We start from the raw sequence: 24,604 nt of genomic DNA, 5'->3' as shown, positions 1-24,604 counted from the left end.
TAAAACTTATCGTCCATTGTAGTTAAACTAGCTACCGATCGAGTTATAAACTTACTATTCAATCTTTAATAATTTTGATCATATAAAAGTGTTGTTCATGCCCACATCAATTATTATAATACTAGTATTTTGAGTAGTCGGGGTCACTTTAGTGGTGTGATCTTTCAATCAAACGGATAAATTTATGCGAAATCTAACTAGTTTTTTCTTCTAATTCTGATGCAATTTAGATGACTAATTTTTCACTCTATATATATATATATATATATATATATATATATATATATATATATATATATATATATATATATATATATATATATATATATATATATATATATATATATATATATATATATATATATATATATATATATATATATATATATATATATATATATATATATATATATTTTTTTCCTCCAAAGTTAATGTTTGGCAAAGATTTTAAAAGGAAAAAGGTACTCTCGAATAGAAACAAAAGTATTTTTTGAGAAACATAAAAAGTAGTTCTTCCCAAAAATATTATTTTTGAAAAATACTTTTTACACTTAAAAGTATTTTTTGAAATTTGGTCAAACACTAATTGCTGTTCAAAATCGCTTTTCAAATTCACTAGTCAAACATAAACTGCTTCTTACCTTTTTTTTTTTTTTTTTGTAAATCAATTTTGAAGAAAACACTTTTTAAAATAAGGTGATTTTAGAAATTTGGCCATACATATTAATAGTTTGACTAGACACGAATTTTAAGGAAAATAATTTGAAATTTGTGGTTGTAAAAACTTAAGTGGTAAAAGTTTTATGGGTCCATGATATTTGTGTGACTATAAAAGTTTCTAAATAAAGGTAAATAAATAGTTTAAAGTTAAATTATTTTTAAATATAAACATGTGTCATTCATTTTGAAACAAACTAATAAAAAAATACTTCAACAAAATTAAAATGGACAGAATACAATTTCGTAATGAAAAAGTTGAAGATCATTAAATTATTTTTTCTAATAATAATGTTAATCTTATCTAAATATCAAGAATAACCACTAGAAGGCAAAAAAAAAAAAATACTATTCATTTTAAATTTAGATGGTGTTATAAAATAAAGACTATAAAAGAAATAAACTGAAGACAAGTATAGAGGGAGATTGATATTTTATTCAACTTTTAAAGTTATGTTCATAATGAACTGAAAACTCCTATATTTATAGAAGAAAGGAAGCATCTACGAGGCTTTTCAGGAAGCAGCTGCAAAGCTTTTCTTTAGCTGCTTGTAAGTTGTCTACATGAGCTGCTTGCAACCTGCCTGTTTAATAAAAAACTGCTGCAAATCATTTCATTGAGTTGCTTGCAACCTGCCTGAATCACCTGCTTGTAAGCTGTCTGCATGAGTTGCTTGCAACCTGCCTGTTTAATAAAAAATTGGTGTAAATAATTTCATTGAGTTACTTGTAACCTGCGTGCATCAGCCGCTTGTAGATAAATTTTAACATATTACTAAATGGATAATCTTCTTGAGGAAGATTATCTATATCGGAGTAATGAATGAACATCCACACTATAATATTTTCATAACAGGTGGCACTTTTTTTAGTTATTTAAAAAAAAAAAAACCTTTATACGTAGTTATTTTAAATCACAAAATTGAAAAGAATTTTTTTATTAAATTGCGTGAGTATACTACGGTAGCAAAATATACGAAAAAGGGTCAAAAATGCCCTTGAACTATCTGAAATAGCTCAGAAATACCCTCAGTTTATTTTTGGTACCAAAAATATCCTTGTCGTCTATTTTTTGGACCACAAATGCCCTTAAACTTTTAGTCTTGTTATTGAAGGTGACATTACAGTCCAACTAGGTTAGATTTGCTTACATGGCCATCCACCTAAGTAATCCAACAAGGCAAAATTATTTTTTCAGAATTTTTTTTAAAATACAAAATCAACACTTATTCCGAAAAAGTAAAAAAAAAAAATCTAGAAAAAGTATTTTTCGAAAAAATAATTTTCCGGAAAAAATATTTTTCTGGAATTTTTAAAAAAATACAAAATTAACACTTATTCCGAAAAAAGTAAAAACAAAATCCGAAAAAATAATTTTCCGGAAAAATATTTTTTTCGAAAATATTTTACTTTTTTTCGTAATAAGTGTTGATTTTGTATTTTAATAAAAATTTTCGAAATAAATAATTTTCCGGAAAGTGTTGATTTTGTGGTCCAAATGCCATTAAACCGTTATTTTTCCAGAAATAATTTTTCCGAAAATATTTTTTCTGAATTTATTTTTTACTTTTTCGGAATAAGTGTTGATTTTGTATTTAAAAAAAATCGAAAAATCGAAAAATAATTTTTCTAGATTTGTTTTTTTTACTTTTTTCGGAATAAGTGTGATTTTGTATTTTAAAAAAAAATCCAAAAAAATAAATGTTTTTCCAAAAAATAATTTTGCCCATATTGGATTGCTTAGGTGGATGGCCATGTAGGCAAATTTAACCTAGTTGGACTGCCATGTCACCTTCAATGACAAAGACTAACAGTTTAAGGGCATTTATGGTCAAAAAAATAGATGGCAAGGATATTTTTGGTACCAAAAACGAAGGAAGGACATTTTTGAGTTATTTCAGATAGTTCAAGGGCAGTTTTGACCATTTTAAGCAAAATATAATGAGTTTGGTGATATTAGCAAAGGGACAGCGGGAAAAAGTGGAACGCCGGGCGGATTATCCGGATTTCGATTTATGAGTTGCAAAAGTTGGAACGATTTGACTGAAACTTCAGCTCTTCCACGCCATAGAACGAGTGTGCTAATAGTACATACACTACACTGATTTAGGGTTTTAAAGTAAGTCTTTTTTTTTATTTTTGCTAGTAACTGAATATAGTTCAAAAGTTTATAGTAGTTTCTTAAGCATTTTCAACAGTGGAGCTTAACTTATTATGTATGTGTTGTTTATTTTTTTGGTCAAATCCTTTAAGAGCTTACATACAGGCAATTAGACTTTACGGAATAAGCAAATCTTGATTTTGAATAATGATACTACACAGGAAATTGCTTTGTTATGAGTGACTAAAATCAGATTCTTTTGAAATTTGGGGTCAACTGGGTGTGTTCCATTTATTTTATTTTTTTAGTTTTATGTTTTAAGAGATCTGAAAATAAAACACAAGATATTGTTATTTTCTTCTATTCAAATCGTAAATGTGTTATATTGAACCATTTCCTTATTATATTTAGGAAATCGCCTTTTGTAATTCTTCTGACCGATTGGGCATGCAGCTGAATTTTTGGGTCAGGGTTGGTGGGAGCGTGTTCGAGCCGTGTAATTAGCTATTGATTGCTTGCATTAGAGAACGCAGCCTACATTCCACCCCCTCCGGGTGCGGCCCTTCCCGGACCCTGGGTGAACATGGGATGCTTCGTGTACTGAGCTGCCCGGTTGGTGGGAGGGGGAAAGCTGGTAAACTGTTTCCAAGACAATGAAATGGTTTCATGTATAATTGCCATTTATTGGATTCTATTAAAACAGGCAACTTTCAGTGGGCTTATGCTAATTTGCATAGAGCCTTGTTGCAGGATGGCTTTTAGTCTCGCACCTTTCTATCTTTAAGCTTCAACTGTTAGTCAGGGAAAATTTTTTTTTTTTTTTTTTTTTTGCATTTGGATTATTTGCACTGTGAGTACTTGGTATAGTAAGAATCATCCGACGTAATTTGAGGTTTATTTATCACAGCTGAAGATGGCTAATGATGCTACATCTGGGAGAAAAAATAAGGACAATGCGAGTAATAACTCAGAGAACAAACTGGTTGGTAAAGGATCATCAAGTCGTGGTTCTGGAAATACAGATGGATCCACAAGAAGCTCAGTTCTGGAAACCTCATCGAAACAAAAGGCTTTAAGCCCTGCAAGTACAAGGAAGTCTGAGCGCCTAGAGATGCGAACACCATCTACTCCTCCTGCTAAGAGGAAATCTGTGAGACTTGAACAACAGAATAATCCGACACCCTTAAAAAGGTCTGAGAGGTGCTCTTCTACATCAAGATCAAGGTACTTAGGGAGAGAATCCAATTCGTCTATTACAAAGAAGGAGGAGAACCGAGAGAAGACTGCGAAGAAGCTGACAACAGAATTTGAAAATGTTAGCACTAGCAAGAAAAATGCTGCAGCATCTGTTGGCTTAAAAAGGAAGAGACTGGATGGCAGAACTTACAAATTATTATTCAAAAAGCAATATAAAGGAGGTACTGCATCGGGTAAGCCAATTTTTTTCTTGAAGTTCTCATTTTCTTGTTCCTGTTGTCCTTGGCCTTTTTATTGTAATAACAAAGAGAAGTAGCACAAGATCACCTCTCTCTTAGGATGCTAGGAAGAGTAAAAGAAGCTTCATGCATTGCCTATAATTTTCAATATGAGTGTTGTTGAAATGCAACTGTTAAGATTGGTGTGTGATCATATAAGGTTTGATAAAATCAGATATGATCACATTCAACAAAAAGTGCAAGTAACACATATAGATGATAAAAGGTGTGAAGATCGCGTGACTGCGTGAGATGATATGGTATTTCCTAAGCAGACCTCTGAATGCACTGGTCCATATGTTTAAACTATGATATTCGAAGGTGTTAGCTTATCAAAAAAAGAAAAATAAAGGATAATTGAAGGTGCTAAATGGGATGATGTAGGGACTATAATATATCTGAATCCATGCAGATATAGCAAAATTTTAACACAATTAAAGAAAAAGGTCAATATAGGCGACACCACTACTTTGGATAAGGTTTAGTCATCACTCATGACGGTACGCCTATATAAGGTGTTGCATGTACAGAGATGAGTATGTCAATAGAAATCGTAGATAACCTCAAAGTGTTTGAAAACCCCATGTTATGGAATATTGGAATTCAATGAGTCCAAATATAGCGAAATAGACGGTGATTCATATAGCCTACACCAAGTTGCTTGGGATTGAGGTGTAATTGTTGTTGTCATCATTGTAACGTAAATAGACAGTGATTCATGTAGCCCCCCTCGCTTTTTTGGCAGAAGCGCTAGCATCCAAATGCCTGCTACGCTTCACCCAACAGATGCGCTACACTCGACGCCTCGATTTGCTTCGCGCTTAAAGCGCTGAAGCGAGCGCTTTTCACAACACTGCATAGACCTTGTTGCTTTACTGCACTTTTCGTTTTTAAAAGCTGCTCGAAAAGAGGTATCTCTTCAGTCAACAATTTTGAATAGATTATCCTCATGTTAGTATATGTTTGTTGCACCATATATTTAACTGTTTCTAGAAGAACATTTGCTGATAAATTACATGTGGCGCCTCTTTAGTAACAGCTGCTAATATGTCTTTCTTGGGTTAGATCATTGTGAAGATGATGGTATTGATGGGGAGCATGGTTCTAAATCTCCATCTAGTTTGTTGCGTGAGGAAGACCTGGTTGCGCCTGAAGAAAGAGGAATCCTGTTCAATGAGCAGAAGAGCCTCCATATCCATCTAAAAGCTGAGATTGCAAAACTTTTTGGAGTGATAAAAGTTTCGGTATTGACTTCTATATTACATGTCATATAGATTTTTTAAATCTGTTTTCCACAGAAGGAAATGCTAATCTCGTATCTACAAATGGTGTAAAATGCGTGTACTCTGTGAAATGTTGCAAAAGGGTCAGTTTTCTGTTCAGGTGAAAGCTGTACGCAGTTAACTTACCTCGGATATTTACTCCTTTGTTTAGAGTTTTGTTAGTGGCTTTAACCATATTGTTTGAGTAATAAAACATTTACGAGCACTTACAGGATGCCTTGTGTTTGCTGTTGTAACTCTTTCTTTAAAGCCCTGTAGCATCCACTTCTTGAAATTGTTCGCACAAAACAGACTATGGTAGTTCAGCTCTTGGTTAAGTGGTTAGAAGCACGTTGACCAAAAACATAAAGGTGCTGCAATTTGAGAACTTTCTTCAATAACTGTCAATGAGGTTGTCTTACGTTCTACAAATTTTAGATCTTACCTAAATCCAGTACTTATTTTTCAAGAGTGAAGGTGTTCAGTTAAGTAATCTTAAATTTTATTATTCTCCTATAATCGCTTTGTTCGCCATTGGCTCAAATATTCCTCATTTTTTGTATGAAAGCTATTTCCATTTGGCTGTCCTCTCTTCCTACTTAGCACATGTTTGGTTATCCAAATTTTCATAAAAATGTGCCGGCGCCGTTTCCTTAACCTGACAGTGAATCTTACTACGATAATTTGTTCATCCTTTCTGTTGTATTTCTGCCCCTCACCCCTCCTGAGAGCTTTAGGTTCTTCGATGATGCTTTTGAAAAGCATTTTGCGTTGGCTTATGACTCAGTCTTAAGAAATTTATCTTGCCCTTCCTAATCTGCCATGACGAACCTCTTATCTTGTATAGTTTGTTCTATTTCCCTTTCCCTTCCTTTGATTTTTAAAGGGTTGGGTTGTTGGGGGGGCTGGTATGATATATTAGGAGAAAAACTTAAGTTACGTTGGTGCTGTGTGTAAAGGAAAATAAAAAAAGGTATTCTGGCAAGACTACCATACTCAACTTCCAACTTATAAGTACTGATTTTAAAGTCACGATCCCGGTCCTTCACTGTGTTGATATGGCTCTAAAATCTAAATGCAGGAAGTCATCAAGCATACTGCAGAAAAATTTCTGGAATATATTATGGAGAATCATCGTGTTAGTAAGGAACCTGAAACAATTTTGCAGGCTTTCCAGATATCTCTGGTTAGTATCTTTTTTTCATCCGCTTTCAATGTCTCTTTGCTTGTGTTTTTTATTCTTAGATTATACTAGTTATGTAAATCATAATTTCACCCTTTCTGTGTTGAATATCATTTATACATAATTTTATATATGTGGTGACAAATACTTGTAGATATAATTGTATCAGGATTGTGGTGACAAATATTTGTAGATATAATTGTATTAGGAACTTTTCTTTATCTGGCTGTTATTACTACTTGATGTGTCTGCCTCTTTTAAATTTTCTTTGAGCCGGGGGTCTATTGGAAATAGCCTCTCCACCTTCACAAAGACCCTACTTTGTGGGATTACACTGGGTATGTTGTTGTTGTTGTTCTTGTTGTTGTTGATAATCTTATTAGGAAACTTGCCAGCGATTTGAATGGTCTTTCTTGTGGACTGATAAAATATGAATTTCACCTATTTTTGACACACACACATATGCACATAGTATATAGTAATAAAGCACTTCTGACATTTTTCATACTTCAAGTTCAAACACATCTCTTTTGGGGCATGGGACTTTTGGAATGCATAGATTGGATGGCATCAGTTCAAACACCTCTCAGCTTCATAAGTGCAACAAAAGTCTTTCATATCCAACAAAAACTTCAAGTTTCAATGCAAATCATGTCTAACCCAATGCTAGGTTCTTTGAAGTTTTGGCAGAACTAAGGCAACTTCTAACTGAAGATCTTTGCGAATTTCTCTGTGTTGTTTCTTCTGATTTATATTTTTATTTAGTTTTTGGTGCTTTGTGGAACCTGAGAAGGGGAGGGACCTTATCAAAAAAAAAAAAAAAAAAGAGAAGGGGAGGGCAAGAAAATTTGTTTGCTCCTTGCCTCTTTATCCATCATCTTACGTGCTTCTCCTTTTAAGTATCATGCTTATAACTCTTTTGATTTCAAGGCCCTGCTCTAAACTCTCCTCTTTATTTTTTCTTCTCTATGTGCAAGTAAATCTAGCTATTGATTATTTCCAATATTATTTTGCACGAATGGGATTTTATACTGGAATCACTTTTCTCATGAAAAAAGAAAAGAGAGAAAACGAGTTACCGTTCACTTGTGGAGGTTACAAGTTTAACATGCTCAATTTTTGCTAATGGTAAAGTATCCGTTAGTGTATAAAAAAGCTTTGTGGAAAAGGTGCCGTCTCATTTCGTAACTCTCTTTGCATCCTGAGATATCTTTATTGTTGCCTTAAATTTACATGTTCATTTTAGTGAATTTTACTGTACTTGTGTTCTCATTGATGTCTACTGTAATTTGTCAGTCTTGGATTGCAGCTTCAATCGCGAAGCAAAAGATTGACAAAGACGATATATTCTTGCTCGTAAAACAACAGTTACAGTTTAGATGCACTAAAGAAGAGGCAAACAATGTCTATCTGAAGCTGCGTTCCTTAAAGAAGATATTTTTGCAGAGATTGGATCAGAATGCTCCAAGATATCCTATATCATCAGTGAAATCTGTTAAAGAAGAGCCATACAAGGGAAGCATGTCGCAAACAGTAGTATCTACCCTACTGAATGTGAAAACCGATATCAAAGACAGGTTACTAGATAAAGGATTCAGTGGTGAAGGCAGTGTAATTCCTAAGGAAAAACTTATGGATAGTCAAAGGGAAAAGGTCTTTAAGAAGGTTCAGTGCAGACTTGACAGGCAAATATCCATGCTGGGACAAAAGCAACAAGAAAAAATTGAGGAGTTCCATAGAATCTGGGAGAAGAAAAAGGAAGAGCTAGAGAAGGAGTACAGAATGGAGATAGCTGTTCTTCGCTCTATACATGGTCAGACTGCAGCAACTAAGGATAGACAAAAAGCATTAGAAACTGAGTTTGCAAGGAAAATGGAAGAGCACAAATGCCTTAAGGACAAGCAACTCAAAGAGCTTGAGGCTAATTTCTCTGCTATGAGGAATGAGGAGATGCATAATTCCCATTATGCGGTTGATGAGCTCCATTTGCTTGGATCTGATTCTGGGGACGGCATGAGGTGCTCCGAGGAAAGTTTAAATGTCTCTGACAGTAATCCCAAGACTGTTACCCCTGTATGTGGACAGCATGTTGAGTTACAGTGTCCGGACAATGTTGTCTCTGGCATGCATGGTGACGTGACAGCATCTGATGCACCTGCATCTTCTCAAGACGAGTGGCATGTTCTTCCTGTTCTATCTACTAATGTCTTCGAAGCTTCAGTTTCAGAAGAGCAAGCTGAGATCACCACCACGGGGAGAGCATTGGTTGCTGCAATTGAGCAGTCCAATGAAGCAGGTAATTCAGGTGGCAGTGGAGAGGAAATTGCTTGTAAGGTTCCTCTACTTTCCAAAGAACATACTGGTGAAGTCGCATCAGACGAGCGAAGTCAAGACTGTTCACTGGAAATATCTGAAGCTCCTCTTAACAAAGTTGTGGAACATGATCAAATTTCTGAAATAAATAACATTAATCAAGAACTGGGTACAGAAAATAATATTCCGGAAAATAATTCTGATTCACTAACTGTTGATGGAAACCAGAGAGACGAAATTAGCTTCGTTGATGGAAACCAATTAACTCCAGAGGAATCGCCAGCAGACTTGCCTTGTTTAGAAGCAGTTCCTTCTTCCGATAATGCTTGTTCTTTGCGGCAAAATTCTGTATGTTTGCTTTTGTGTTGGATGTTTATATGATGCATGTGTTGGATCATTCTGTTGTCTGTTTAGGTTCTAAATCTGGATGCAAGTAGTATAAGGCTTTCAGGGGGCAAGTTAAAATGTCTCAAATAGTGAATATGTGTTCCATTTAGATCATCTTTGACAGATCAATTTTCATGCGACCTTAGAGTTTGATTTTAATCCATAAAACAGTGAAGTAAATTAGTGTTATCAGGTGCAGACGTGCCGTGCAATTCTGTCTCAAAAATTTACATGTTGTGCCAGCATATGCATTTCGTTTGTAAGTTATGGATATAGTCAGATTGATTTGTGACACTTCTACTGGATCAGGTACATTTGGATGAATGTTCCCGGTCTTCAGGAGATAATGGATCACATGATAATAATGTGCTACTTAGTGGAAACCAGATTGGAATACAAACTGAACTTATTTCTGGACGGACTATAAACAACACTTCTGAAGCAATGTTAGCTGACAGTTGTGGGCAACATCGTACAGTAGGTGCTGATGTTCCCATTGCCACTCACCATACTCACAGAGAGAGTGCATCTCAAACCCATGTTGAAAGAAACTTTATTCCAATCCCTGGATCCTCCCCCCATGCAGCAGAACCTTTACATCAAGCTGTTTCTCCAGCTGGGGAAAATCTGGTGCCTCGTGCATCTGTTGTCTCAAACATAAGTGTTACTTGCAATCAATCAATCTTACCAGCAGTCAGCAGAGTGCATCCTCAATCCATTACTGATCTTCGTGCATCTTCTCAGAATACTGAAACTGCGTTTCAATTGGTTCATAGTTCCGCTGAGCTTTCTAGTCAAGCAGTCTCTCAACATAACGTTAATGTTGCCTTTTTTCAAGGATCTAACAATATGCCAGTGCATCCTGCCCATCAGATGGCCACTTGGAATTCAGCTCTTCCTTTCCATTCTGATCCCCTTCATATCATATGGGAAAGGGCACATAAAGAAAGAGAACAAGTGACAAAAGGCCACGAGGATATGGTTTGTGTCCAATAACTCCGTGATTATACACTCGGGGACTCCATGCATCATTTATTTCATTTTGTTAAGCTGTTTTCCTCTCTTTGAACAGAAATTGCATCTGAGAGCTGAGTGCGAGAAGGAAATAGAGGTTGTTGCTGCATCAATTCGTAAGAAATATGATTTAAAGCTTCAGGAGGCTGAGGCAGCATATCTTTTGAAGAAGAATGAGCTTGATATGAATCAGAAAATAGTTCTCATGAATAAGGCTCTGGCTAATGCTTTCAGATTTAAATGCATAGATCTTGAAGTTACTGGGCGTCCAGTTATGCAGGAAGGTATTTATATATTTTTTGTTTATGCGTTCCTAACCATTAGTTGATATTTCCTGTCAGAAAATTTGAACTTATATTGGTATCTGCATTAAATATGACACGGGGGATTTGAATTCAATGTTTCTCGTGACCCCTAAACGTAACCATAATTTGTTTTGTTCCAGTTGTGCCTCCTGCTTATATGCAGCATCAGGTATGGTGGCAGCATAGTTTGAGGTCTTCTCCTATGACTGGTTCATCTTCTGCCAGCGAGCAAGCTTCAGCCCTAGCTTGTTTAAGATCTTCCCCAATCAGTGGTTTGTCTTCAGCTCGCCTACCTGTGGGGGGCCAGCCGACTCCTGTCCCATATTTACCAGTTGCTGATTATTCAATACATTCTGGGGGAACCTCTCGGCCTACATTAAGATCTCCACCTGCAGCTGATCAGCAGACTGCTGCTTTTAGTCATTCAACAGCATTTCCTACAGGAATTGTAACCCGGCCGCCTCTCATTAGCATAATCAGCCCTTCCAGGGGTAATCCTCGATTAGGTGGCGATATTCGTGCTCCAGCCCCTCATCTTCAGCCTTTCAGGGTACCTACATCAACCCTTGTTAGCAGCTCATCGACCCTTCCAAACGGTGTGCAAGGTCATCCACGACCTGTTAAGGTGGCTGCATCATCATGTTCACATCCGCAACTTTCATCTCTACGATCAACATCAGTCCCATTGCAAGTTTTGCATCATGAAATACAGCCACCCATAGTGCCACAATTAGCTGTAAATCTTTCGAATTCTGGGAGTACATCATTGGACCATGGACTTGGAGGAATGCCTGCTATACAGAATGCATATCTCTCTGCACGGGAATTGCTTCTAGACATGGAGAATCAATCTCGTGCAAACAGGCCTAATTTTATGCTACCTTTATCAGATATTGGCTGTAACATTGATTCAGTAGACCTATCTGACTTTCATTCACTGGGCAGTGTACAGGGAGGTTCTTCCTCTGCTGGGAAAGCTACTAATGTAAGTTCTGCTGTTTGTCTGTCCGATGATGACTGAACTATTGATAATAAAGAGGATTTGCTTGTCTGTTTGTGGGTCAGCTCTTCTATCTGTATGTGTAAATACTTTCTTTTAGAAAATTGAAAAAGGCAGAATGGAAAAGAATGCTGTCAGAGGGCACTGACAGAGGTCTAAGCAAATTTAACCTTGGGAGTGGAAGCTTTGGGGAAATATATGGGTACGCACCTTCCTTCTTCACCCTGCCCCCTCAACTTTGTTTTTAGGGTTCCATGAGTAACGCAGCTGTATATGCTCCAATTTTCTGTCTGTATTTGTTATTGCAATATATCTGTTCCTTGGTTTAGGTTTCTCATGAATGTTTGTTTCTCATAATACCATGTTTCTGAAGCTATGATTGTAGTAGCGAGGCATGCTTAATTGATTGTACGCTGACACTACCAAAGCATGATTTCATCTACTTTATAATCCTGGAGAAGTGAGTATTGGACTGCTCAAGTTTAATGAGTCGCGATCTGAACATTTCTGGGGCTGATTTTTCACTTTAGGGAATTTGGCTTTTCATCCTGTGAATTAGTAGCATTAGCTTGAGCTTCAATTTTTTCCTTTGAGAAATCTAGTATATGTAGATTCAAAGGATAAAGATAGATTGGAAACAAGCAACTAATACTAATTTTGCAACCAAGTTAAATTAACAAAGGAGTTGGGCCTTCAATGAGATCAAACCACAAACTTGAGTAAAGATTCAAATCCTTGCTAGAACTCCAACGAACAACCTAAATCATTAGGCTGAAAAGAAGGAAATTACCATTAAACATACCTTAATTAGAGGAAGTAAGAGTTTACTAGTAGAACTAGATACCCTACACCTCTCAAGGGTTTCAATCTTCAATCTTATAAACTTAGAAAAGTACATGACAATTAGTATTTATATGGTCTTGTGAAAATAGGCCTAAGACCCAAAATAGAAATCTAGTTGGCTAAAAATAGAAAGAGACGAAAAAAGATGAAGTATATTGAAAACAATGTGCCGCTAAATTATTGGTTGCAGAACCTACATTTAGATACTTCTCTTCCGGATCCATGATTGCATAATGCAGACACCCTTTTGCTCACATTTTCAGACTCTTTTATCCATTGTTTGTGAATCAGAGATTTATGTTTACCTGAGGAGAAAGAAAATCTCACTGGTAAGAGGAAATGAGGACAAACTAAGAAATCTTTTCAGCTATCACAGTTGGGCAATCACATGGAGGGAAAGTATTTGGTGGTCTGATGTAAATCATTTGTCATGTACACTCTTTGATCTCATCTATCAAAAGAAAATGCACACTTTTTGATCTTCAGTTCACTAAAAGACGAAAAAGGGTCTGTAACCATACTCTTTATCCCCCTCCCCCTTTTCCTTTTAGTCTTTTTCTTCTTTTTTCCCTATATTATTCGTGATGATACGAGGCATTCTAGTGAAAGGTAGCTCTATCAGCAGCTCAAATTAATTGACTAGCTTTCTAAAAGGTGTTGTTCTGTCTTGTGTAGCAGGTGCCAGTGAGGAAAAGCCAGAAGCTCTGGAGAAGCCGGAAGATAACGGACAAGATTGCAGTGCTGCAAAAGCTAGTTTCTCCCCGTGCCAAGGTAATTAATTACCAGAAAAACATTCAATATTTATCCTTTTTTGGTGACTAACCAGCTTCACTCTTTTTCTCTAATTACATAGCCAATACTCAAAAAGACATGACTCATATTGCAGGCTGATGCAGCAGCTTCAGTCCTCCATGAGGCTTACAACTCTATCAAGGCTCTTCAAGATCAGATTCAGGTTCTAACCAGTCTCAGTGCATTGAAGTAAACGAAGAAGAGCGTTTTTCTTATTTACTCATTTGTCTGCAGAACTTGTGTAATATGGAAAGCACTTCTCACAATAGTGATTCCCTTTTTCACGCGCAGGTAAAAATATGCTTAATCATTCAATCTAATGCATAAATTATTGTTATCTCCTTGAGTTATTTATGAATGAAGTAAACAGAATAGCAGGGGGGAACAAATTGATCTACAAAGCAAAGGTATTTGCGTGGTTCCACTTCCAGTGTCACTTATGCAGAAACTAACAGACGAAGACGTCTTCAGCGAAAACATGCAGTCATGAATGATGTTATACAGTAAGAAGTGAGAATGGATGTTTATAGTTTTGTTAATGAAGTAATCAACTAATCATCTTAGTTTCAATACAGGAAATAACTGATTCTTTTTGTTTTTTCCTCTCTCGAAATACTTGAGGAAATGATATCACGATGCTGCCTTGTGATATTCTTTCCTCAAATTCTACTAACTTTAGAGGTCAACTTTCGCGATGACAGTCATTGTTTTGGAGTATGTTTTCATGAAAAAGTTATTTTATGGTTTGATTATGAGGAAATGTTTTTCATCAAAAGGGGAAAATGGCTTCCCTCACTTATGGATGGAAGTTGTTTTCCTTGCATTCATCTTGACATATTATCAATTGTTAATATACAAAAAGAAGGCAGGCTTGTGCACTAAGCTCATGCGTGGGGTCGGGGTAAGGGCCGGACCACAAGAGTATTGTACGTTGACTTATCAAGTATTTTTGCAAGAGATTGTTTTCACGGTTCGAACCTGTGATCTTCTGGTCACATGACATTAACTTTACCAGTTATACTAAGGCCCCTTTCAATTGTTAACATACAAAATTTCATCAAAATACTCGTTCGATTTGTTACTATTATTGAGAAATTATTTTCCATTCACAAATCAAGCATTATAATATATTTTTATTGAAAATTTTCATATAAAATGAGTTCCTTCGTGCCAAACACTGTTTATTCTAAACATATCTATGTATCTTGTTATTTTCTATGTAATTATCAAACAGTAAATCTCATATACACCCCACCTCTACCCACTAGGGAATTTAGAATATAAATAAGGTCAACTGCTTGAAGCGGAATGTTTTGAATTTATACTTTGTATATTACATTCCAAAATGTCAGAATTTAGTATGTAAAGTGTTTTTATCCACGATTTGACCAAAATTATCTACGTATGAAAACATAGATTTCAAGATACCGTTAAAGAATCCAAAGTAGAATTTGCCCCCAATTAAATATAGAGTTTTAATTAGACAAAACTGTTAATGCTTGGAATATGACACCATATTGAATTTTGACGCATGACTTTTAGTTAGCTCTAGGTATGTTCTTTATTTATGAGAGAAGAAAAAAAGGTGTGCTATCTCCTTAGGTACTAGTAACTTTGAATTTTATGTCATTCATTTAAAGGTTGAAGAGGGAGCACTTTCATTTATTTATTACCGTCATGACATTTCTATAATAACATTTTGATATGTAATATTTATTTACTATAAAAGTCAAGTTTTTCTTAAAACGGATATTTTATGTTATATTTTATTTCTTTATAACAAATTTTTATCTATAACAACGACATCCATCTTTGTACTCTTATAATAGTACGCTATCTTTAACATTACCAATAATAAATCTAAAGATATTAACCAAATATTTAAAAACTTTAATACACCATGTATGATAAAGAATATTATGTTACTTCCATGATTAAAGATTTTACTCAATTCCATTAAAAGATATGCTTCCATGTTTTCATTCCATTGCACAAAAGTTTCTATCGTGCATAATGTTTATTATTTGAAGATCTGCACATATCTTTTCATTGAACACAGTTTTCGATGTATTTATTAATAATGTATTGGATTTTTTTAATATACATATCTTTTGAGATTTTATATTTGAATATTTTTCTTATTTTTTATATGTAACATTAAAAAGGACAAAATAATTTTTGGATAATTTTTGTTAATAACAAACAGATAATATCAAAACGTCAAATATTGTTATAGCTGTATAACAACCATACAATAAGTCCTCACACATAAGCGTTAAATCTTTTTTTTTTCGGGAGTGAAACATGTGAAAATGTTCAGTAAATGAACGGCAGCGAGATTTGAACTTAGAACCCATGTCATTTTTTGATACCATACAAAAGAAAAGAATCTGAATATTCAATCTTATTTTTCCTGCAGATTGCGCATAATGTGTTCGTCACCTCTTTCCATAATAACTACTCTATTCTAATACTCCATCCGTCTAATATTATTTGTTGTGTTTCTCTTTTACACGCTTCTTTAAAAAAATATTAAGTAGAAAAGAATTTTAATTATTTTACTCTTATTTATGTCTTAAGATATAATTTCTCTTCATTTATTACCTACTCATAATTAAGGTATTTGTAGTCTTCAAGAACAATTAATATTAAGGGTATAATAGGAAAAAAGATAAATAATTTATTTTTGAACATTTAAAATGACAAATAATTTGAGACAACTATTTTTAAAAATTACGGCATATAATATGAGACTGAGGGAGTAATATAAATCATCATTTAAAAAACATGCTAGTTTGAATTGGCTGGAGAATACAATAAGAGAAAAATGTGTAATTAGAAGAATTCCAAGTTTTCAACCAAGTCCACTAAATTTTGTACGACTATACCACTTGTTGAATAAATATAAATTTATTAAAGTTTCCCGATTACGATATATTGGAAATTCCCCATATGGCGTCTTAATTCTCTAACGTTTACAAATCTACAATAAGAATATTATGCTTATCTCATAAGGCCTGTTAAGTTGTCTGGCAATATATGCTGGAATTGTGTTATCCTGTTTTGTCTAAGTTTTTTTATTTACGAAAAATAATTAAAGTTTTTTTTTTATAAAATATATACAAATTCGGCCAAAATCTATAATTTAAATACAATATTTTTGTACAGAATCCGGTCAAAAACTATAATTTGTCTATAATTATGTTTATTGTACATATTTTGTATGTCGTTTCTACACCCGACTTACAAAATATATATAATTTGTTTATGTCTTCTTCTTCGAGTTTCAAACTGAAATTCTAACCAAAATTATCTCTGAGTCCTCACCAAATTCTCTCAAAATTGAGATATAAACTTCAAAGGATATCTCTATCATTTGCAACAACACTCAATTCAAACAAATAACACATTCGCAAAATTCAATTTTCGAGTTCAAAACTTTTTAATGTATGTCAATAGAGTATAGACTCTTAACTAATCACGTGAATTTGTTTATCAATTTTGAATATATATATATACAAAATGATAGAGAATATTGAAGTACTCTACTGCTTTCACATCATGATTTGTGACTTACTCAATTTTCTTAACTTTCAATGCGTCGTCCATACTAAAATTATCAATCAAATTTTGCAGAAAAGACTGAGCTCCTTCACAAGAGCATGGAACTTCAATGGTTATATATATTAAGAAATTTATTAAATTGCTATCGTATATTATTTTAAAGTTGTTGTAAAAACTCATAACCCCGGATCAGCCTCTGAATTTGCAAGAATTTGGAAATCAAACCAATCACCTTTGCTTTGCCTTCATCATCAAAGTGGTGGATTTGATAAAAAGCCACCAAACATTAAGCAGGAAAAAAAAATTGAAAAAAAAAATGAATTAAAATAGTCAGAGTAGAGTCATAATTTCAGTGGTGGCAATTGTGATCCACAATCAGCAGAAAGTGAATGAGGTGGTACCCAAAAATTTATTCTTGAAAGAGCTCATTGTAAGTGGACTATCCTTCTACATTAGGAAATTCATTCTAATTCTTTTATTGTTTTTCTTTAGTGCGCTTGGTAATTGACTTATTTTTTTTTTTGAAAATATATCGTTAGTCGCTCTAAAAAATAATAGTCGATAAAATATGTATTATATATATATATATATATATATATATATATATATATATATACTTATACTTTTTAGCTAGTACATAAAATTATTTTGGGCCGGCTGGATATTTTTATATTTTGTCCTTTTTACATGTTTCCCACCTAGTGTCCAATGTCCTTATTGGAGTCCGATTAAATTCAAATTTTTTCTCAAAAGTCTCACATTTAAGGTTAAAACACTTCCTAACAAAGCTAGTTTCATTATCAAAGCTCTAACCCGAGATTTATGGTTAATAATGAATAATTTCTCACCACTCTTCCCAACTCTTGTTAACTTGATTAGTGCTACATAAAATTTAAAATAAAAAATTTCATTTAAAAGGATCTGACTTTCACTTAAAACTATGTTCCCCTAGTTAATATAAGAGTAGGCTGATTTTTATGTGGCAGCCTACCGATGGTGGCAGGCTTATGAGTTGAACAGGCCAGCCGATGCAGCGCCACTTACATGACATGAGTTTTCAGTTCTCTTCTTAGAGAAGTTTGACAGACTCGTAGAGAGGAGTTGCGTAGGTAGTTTGAACAGTTACGCGAGGAGGGTATGACTGTGACTCAGTATGAGATAAGATTTTCAGAGTTGGCTCGTCACGCGGTATGGTTGGTTCCCACTAAGAGGGAGAAGATTAGGAGGTTCCTCGATGGCCTCAACTATGGATTACGCTTTATTATGGCTCAGGAGGTTGCGACGGGTGCCAGGTTTGACGAGGTGATCGATATTACTAGACGTTTAGAGCTGGTTCGCAGGCAGGAACATGAGGAGCAAGAGGCCAAGAGACCTCGTAGTTCATGTGATTTCAGTAGTGCCTCATCTAGAGGCCAGTCCCATTAAAGTAGGGGTCGTTCTTCTAGTCTCTAGACCCGTTCAGGCAGCTTGCCATGTTCCTCGTGGTTCTTCAGTTAGCCGCAGTTCCTACCGTGCACGCCCAACTCAGTCATCATTCCGATCATCAACATTTATCAATAACACATAATCTCAACCTTAAAAAAATTCAGGGAAAAGTGTAATTTAACAAATTAAATTTAGTCAAAAAATTGAATATTGTCCATATATTCCATTATATAATGGGAGTGGAACCACTTCTCTTTATTCTTGATATCCAACGGTCAGGATTCAGCATTTTCACCAATAATTTTGCCCACTTCGTTCAATGCAATGTATGACAGCCTGTGGTATTATAATCTTTCCTCTTCCTCATAGATTCATAGTTGAATATTTTGGTTGGAAATTAAAGGTTGTATTTTCTTTCCTACCACAATAACTTAGGTATTGGTTGCATTGGAATTTGAAAACTTAGAAAAGTTCAATATTTTCCTGTCCTCTTCTCAACATCTAGGATACTATCCCTAGACTAAGTTAAGGCACGTTGCTCAAATTGTAGGCCACTATAAAAAATTGTGATTTTCAACTTCAGTTTTGAATAGTTTGGTGTAGATTTTTGTGTGTCAGTTGAGCCCCTACCTAACTTGATATATTTTGGTTCCATTTTGTCGGTATTTCATCGAGTTTCGATTTTTTTTGGGTATAAGTCACAAAATATGTTTAATAATGTACGTCTTATATACTTCTAAAACGTAATTCTTCTGTTTTAAATTAGATGTGTTACTTTTCTTTTTAGTCTGTTCCAAAATAAATGATATATTTCTAAATTTGGAAATAATTCAACTTTAAACTCTTCATTTTACCTATTTTACCTTTAATGAAGAGTTTTTATAATCACATAAATGTCATGACTCCACAAAACTTTTACCCCTTAAACTTTTAAGTTCAGAAGTTTCAAAAGTCTCCTTTTTTTAAAAAACTCTATGCCGAGTCAAACTATCTCATCTAGATTGAAACGGAGGGAGTAATATTTTACCTATATACACAGTGTAATTTTTTGACGGAAAGTGGTTAATTGACCACCCTTATGACCATGTGGCTTCGCCGCCCCTGCAAAGACGTACTGAAGAGAGGTGATTAGATAAGACATGACGCTGCTTCAGCTAAACGAGGACATCACCCTTGATAGAAGAGTATGGATGTGGAGAATTAGGGTATAAAGTTAGTAGGTTGTTGAGAATTTCTTCTTTCCTTACTAGTAGTACTAGTACTATTCTTGTATTTTCTGTTTTTCGATCTCTTTACTGCCTCTTGTTTCAATCGCTTAAGTTATTCTATTTTCTTGTTGTTGTTGTTGTTATTGTTTGTTGCAATTTTTTTTAAAAACTTTTTTTTGAGCCGATGGTTTATCGGAAACATCATCTCTATATTCATTAGGTAGAGTAATGTAGGGGTAAGATCTACGTATACACTATCCTCCCCAAATCACACGATTATATATATATATATATATATTTATTTATTTTAAGCACTATTAGGAGGGATCAAAGACAATCTGTTTTTTCATATTTCTGGTATGGATGTTTTGCATTATCGTCTAAGGGGGCTGAAAACCTGGTGATATTTTTGGGACCAAAGACAATGTAGTTGCTCTTTGTACAAAATGTCTTTAATTAGAGACCACAAGTGCTACCAATTACTTGAATACTTAAAGTCGAGAGACTTATAAATTAATAATAAAGGACTTAGTTCATAGGCGAATGTGGGATGAAAGACTCCCCTTTTCTGCAAAACTTTGTTGGACAAAGTCAAACATTAAAGCATAGTTTACTTGCTTTTGTCGACAAACAATCTCTCTCTCTATGTATATAAATTTCACTGTCTGATTAAATTGATCTACAACAAGTGTTTCTACTGTTCTACATAATCAAGTCTAATTGAATAACCTGAAAAATAAAATCTTCAGTTTTTTTCTGACTAGTAACAAGCAATAAATAAAAGTGTAGTAGTGCTAGCCATATGTATGAGACGCTACTACTAGCCGCTAAATAATTAAGAGTTGCAATGGTATAGATAAAATTTCTCCATCCTAAATTAACTGTATAGGCTCGAAATTTGGGGATTGAAAACGTTTGGTAAGGAATGCTTTTCCGTTAATACACCTTAAGCGGCGGGAATCTAAATTATCGGCACCCCAAAGCAGAGCAGAGACGGACCTATTTTTGGCCTAGAGGGGTCTTAATCTCGGCAAAAAATCTAGATATGTTTGTGTATATATTGAAAACAATAATATATTTTACCTGGAATTCTTAAGATCAAAAGTCAGATGGGAGCGCTAGTTAAGCAGTCCATTTATGTGCCTCTGCCATCTTCAAATCCTGAGTCCACTTCTGCCCCAAAGCGGATACTGGATACTGGTTGGAAAAAAAAATGCTACTAGCCACTATAGAATTAGGGGGTCTTATAACATATAGATCAATTTGGCATAGGAATCCATGGTTTTTAATGAAAAATTAATAATTGTCCCTTGATGAAGATATAGTCTCCTACAAAGTCAAAATCAAAATAATTTATTATCATACGTTGTTTAGATACAACTTGGTCATGAAATAAAAGCAGAAAACCTGTGTCCTCACTTATGAAAATTGACATCTCTCCTGTTGGTGTGACCCCTACAATAAAAACAAGAAATTTCTGCATTCAATGCCTCTCACAAGCCTCTTGCTTTAAGCATTTCTGTTGTTCCTTTTATTTATTGCATCAAGTTTTTGCCTCGATATTCCATTTCTGAGTTAATGGGTTTTAACTTTTAATTTATCACCAAGACTAGTAGATTGCGGCTAGAAGTCTTAGAACTATTCTTTGTCCCTTTTGAGTCACAATTTGAATAGTGCTTGACTAATAAAAGTTACATTGTACTGCGCATCGAAAGCGAAGCCTTAACGTAATAGCTAAAGTTGTTATCATGTGACTAGTAGATTACGAGTTCGAGTCGTAGAAACAACCTCTTGCAAAAATATAGGATAAGACTGTGTACAGTAGACCCTTATGGTCCGATCTTTTTCCGAACTCTGCGCATAACGAGAACTTAGTACACCAATTTTTTTATTATTTTTTCTTCACTGCACAGACTATTTAACTTGTAAAAAGTATTGAAAGATATATATGAAACTTTTAGTCTCTCCAGGTCTCGAACCACATAAAATTGAGGGGATGAAATTAAAGTGAACTTTACCCCATATAGTAATTTCCATCAAATGATGTATGACCAGCTGTTATGCACTGTAGGAAAATTTTTAATTAACAAACTAGATAATTGGCATATTGCTTAGCACATAGTAGTATTATCCAAAGAAAGACATTAATTGGCTGAGGTATTTCTGAAAGTGACTTTAAGATAATCCTTTTAACTAAATAAATTAGTCAATTTTCTCAATCCTTCTAAATCATTACTAGCCACTGCTACTGCCAAACAAACATTTTCAATGATGTTTTTGTTGCCATACCCTTAAGACAGTGGAAGTAACTATGCCTTCCTCTCATTATAAAATTGCAATTCGCATAATTGAAAAGGACATCATTTATCTTTTAGACCAATAATAATGTCTTATGTCATTTTCAACAAAAACTTCAAATTGACCTTAGATAAGGTAATAAAGGGAAAAGAAAAAGATACAAGGACAAAAATAATGGTGGACATAGCTCTTTATTTATTTATTTTAACCTTTCCCATTTACCTTAAATAATATGCTAGAAAGTAAAAGGTTGGTAGGTGGTCGAGGGTGTCTCCTAATTTTTTTTTTTTTTTGTTGTTGTATGGTTGGTTGCTTCCTTGTCACTTTAACTTTGACGCGAGGCATAAATTTATGTGTAAAAATCTATCAAACTTATAAAAAATAGAATAGTAAATATCAACTCATAACTTTTAAAATACAATGAGTTCAATGTTAAGAACAATAAATGTTGAACCCATAAATTTAAATTCTAAATCCGAGTCTAAATTATATTATTGAAAGTGCCAATACTTCAAAATCTAGCTTTGGGGTAATCGTAGTAGCTACAGTGACAGGTTTGGTAATTTTACTTTTACATCAATTATATTGCCTTTCTCTGCCTGTTGCTTGTGTCGTTAGTAAATTTATTTGTTCAGCTAAAGTATCACCTATATATTTAACATTTCAAATCATCATGAAATTTTGAGATAATAGCACGCAACTAATTTAACAAAAAAATGAAAAGAATCAGATGTTTCGTAACCACTAGTATCTCACAAATCAAACCGACTTAGGCAAAACCCAATGAGAATGAGAATCAAATTAAATGTAAGAAGGCACAAAAAAATAATTAGGATTTTTTCTCTTATCGCTTTCCCACTAAACACAACATAATAGAAGTCAATGGTTCAAAAAATTCCAAATTGGTCATCAGTCTATGATATTATCTACGACTTATAAAGATAAGTTTAGCCTTTAAATGCACGAGTAACAGTGATTTCGATATAATCTATGGATGAAATGCATCTTATTGCTTATATTGCATTTAGCCATATATAGAGGGGAAATGGAGATTCAGAATTTTAATTTGGTAGATTTAATCTTCAATATTATAGGTTTAAAATTTAATATTTGTTAATATTTTATTGTTTTTTGTATTTGAGTTCAGTTGAATTCGTAGTTTAAGACTTTATCGGCCAGTAATGAAGGAGACATCATGATCTAAATCACCCGAGAAAAATAATTCACAATATCTCATAATATCTAACTAAGTTTGGAAAGCTTTATGAACCAACTAATATATGAAATCTCACCTAATTATTTATATGGCTTGAGTAATACCAATATCTATCGCTTCAAAATAATTTTTTCCTATTATAAGTTGAGTTGGAGGTTGTTCAATCTCCATTTTTGCATCTATTAAAGTCTCAACCAACATAAACTTCATCTCTTTTTCTACTTCTTGGTAAATTTATGTCATTAATTGACAATTTTGGTGCACCAAATATTGAAGGTGAAACCAAAACTACCAGTCTATTGTTTTTGGTTCCCTTTTTAATTCCTCTTTCTTTGAATTGCTAGGATTTGAAAAATATAGAACATTTCTTTATCCAATTAAAAAAATTGTATCAATTGGTACGTAATTTCTCAAATAAGAATTCGTCTACATTGAAATTTAAAAGAAACATCTTCTTGTCATTACACGATATTGTCTCTTTCTATTACTAGTCAAAATCAACATTAAGCTGCCAAAAAAACTGTCATTTTCATTTACTTAAATTATGATGAGCCGTATTTTGCTTACTCAAAATTTGACAATTCTCAACAATATAAGAAGTGAGTTATGTGATTTGCCAAAATAAAGAAAAAAGTGGACTATTGCATCTCGCTTTACTATGTTTGCCAATTGCCATTATTACTAGTGTTCCCATTATTACTAAAAATGCACTTTTGATTTTGAACTGTAGCCAAGCATTAAAACCCAACTTTGATTCTGATCTATAACCAACGATCATTTTCAAATGAAATGAAATCCATGCCGGTTTAGAAATTATATCTTAATACGACTTTTTCATCTTTAATTATATTTTAATACGATATTTTTATCATCTCGAATTCGAACCTTGAGAATAATAAAAATCCTGATAGGAAATACTTTATCTTTTACAATAATATTACGCAATAAAAATATAAATTAATCGGATATAAAAGAAGATATCGAATACTAAGTGCAAAAACTGAAAATTAGGAGAAGACATGAAGTAGTGGAGTTTGTAAAACCCACGACTATATTACAAAGTCCAAAAACTTCTCAACAAAGGCAAAGGTCAAAACAAAGCTTTGACCCACTCCTACAACCACCAATCCCAAGGTCTCATCCTCCTCCCTAATTTCCATTTTTACCCTTTCTTTGTCCTCAACAATATTCTCAAAATCCATTCCAGGCCAAAAAAATAATTTAATAAGATAGAAGTCAAAATTCATGGGAGCTTCTCTATTTCAATATTTCAACCAATAGCAGTAATGCATCATCTTAGTGAAGTTCGTAAAAATAATTCAAGTTACATATGATGACAGTTTATATCATTATTATGGTTACCAATTCATATTTATCATAAAGTTAACTTGTAAGTAACCTAATATGATAAAAGTCTTACAAATACTAATGATTTAAGTTGTATACTAATAGTCCATTTTTTAAAACATTATTCCAGTAGTTTAAGATATTGTAATAGGCC

The 24,604-nt window shown here is 33.8% G+C and overlaps 1 protein-coding gene across 8 annotated transcripts; it reads left to right on the top strand.

Moving 5' to 3' along the window:
* Window positions 1-2,641: 2,641 nt before the first annotated feature.
* Window positions 2,642-14,152, top strand: LOC107765021 (uncharacterized). Of its 8 annotated transcripts, none has more exons than XR_012695020.1 (13): window positions 2,642-2,836; window positions 3,726-4,248; window positions 5,359-5,537; window positions 6,637-6,741; window positions 8,035-9,399; window positions 9,748-10,419; window positions 10,511-10,736; window positions 10,898-11,742; window positions 11,858-11,959; window positions 13,279-13,371; window positions 13,487-13,555; window positions 13,627-13,683; window positions 13,763-14,152. XR_012695020.1 is itself a non-coding variant. In XM_016583592.2 (13 exons), the coding sequence occupies exons 3-13, from the start codon at window positions 3,732-3,734 to the stop codon at window positions 13,880-13,882; spliced, it is 4,251 nt and encodes a 1,416-aa protein (XP_016439078.1). In that variant the 5' UTR covers window positions 2,676-2,836; window positions 3,230-3,452; window positions 3,726-3,731; the 3' UTR covers window positions 13,883-14,152. The 8 variants fall into 8 exon arrangements, 6 of the variants coding, with proteins under 6 accessions (XP_075078140.1, XP_016439079.1, XP_016439081.1 ...); XM_016583592.2 differs by lacking the exon at window positions 11,858-11,959 and adding an exon at window positions 3,230-3,452 and having other exon boundaries at window positions 2,676-2,836; window positions 13,276-13,371; XM_075222039.1 differs by lacking the exon at window positions 11,858-11,959 and having other exon boundaries at window positions 13,768-14,152.
* Window positions 14,153-24,604: the final 10,452 nt, after the last annotated feature.

The sequence above is a fragment of the Nicotiana tabacum genome, chromosome 9 (genome assembly GCF_000715075.1).
Source record: "Nicotiana tabacum cultivar K326 chromosome 9, ASM71507v2, whole genome shotgun sequence".
NCBI classification, from domain to species: Eukaryota; Viridiplantae; Streptophyta; class Magnoliopsida; order Solanales; family Solanaceae; genus Nicotiana; species Nicotiana tabacum.
The sequence above is the reverse complement of the archived record's forward strand: the minus strand, read 5'-3'. Positions and strand labels throughout refer to the sequence as shown.

Excerpts from the sequence above, each read along its gene's own strand:
- LOC107765021 (XM_016583590.2), top strand. The coding sequence starts at position 3,732 with ATGGCTAATGATGCTACATCTGGGAGAAAAAATAAGGACAATGCGAGT. Across the intron at positions 5,538-6,636 it reads TTGGAGTGATAAAAGTTTCG|GAAGTCATCAAGCATACTGC; the intron begins GTATTGACTTCT and ends ATCTAAATGCAG. Across the intron at positions 11,743-13,275 it reads CTGCTGGGAAAGCTACTAAT|CAGGTGCCAGTGAGGAAAAG; the intron begins GTAAGTTCTGCT and ends TGTCTTGTGTAG.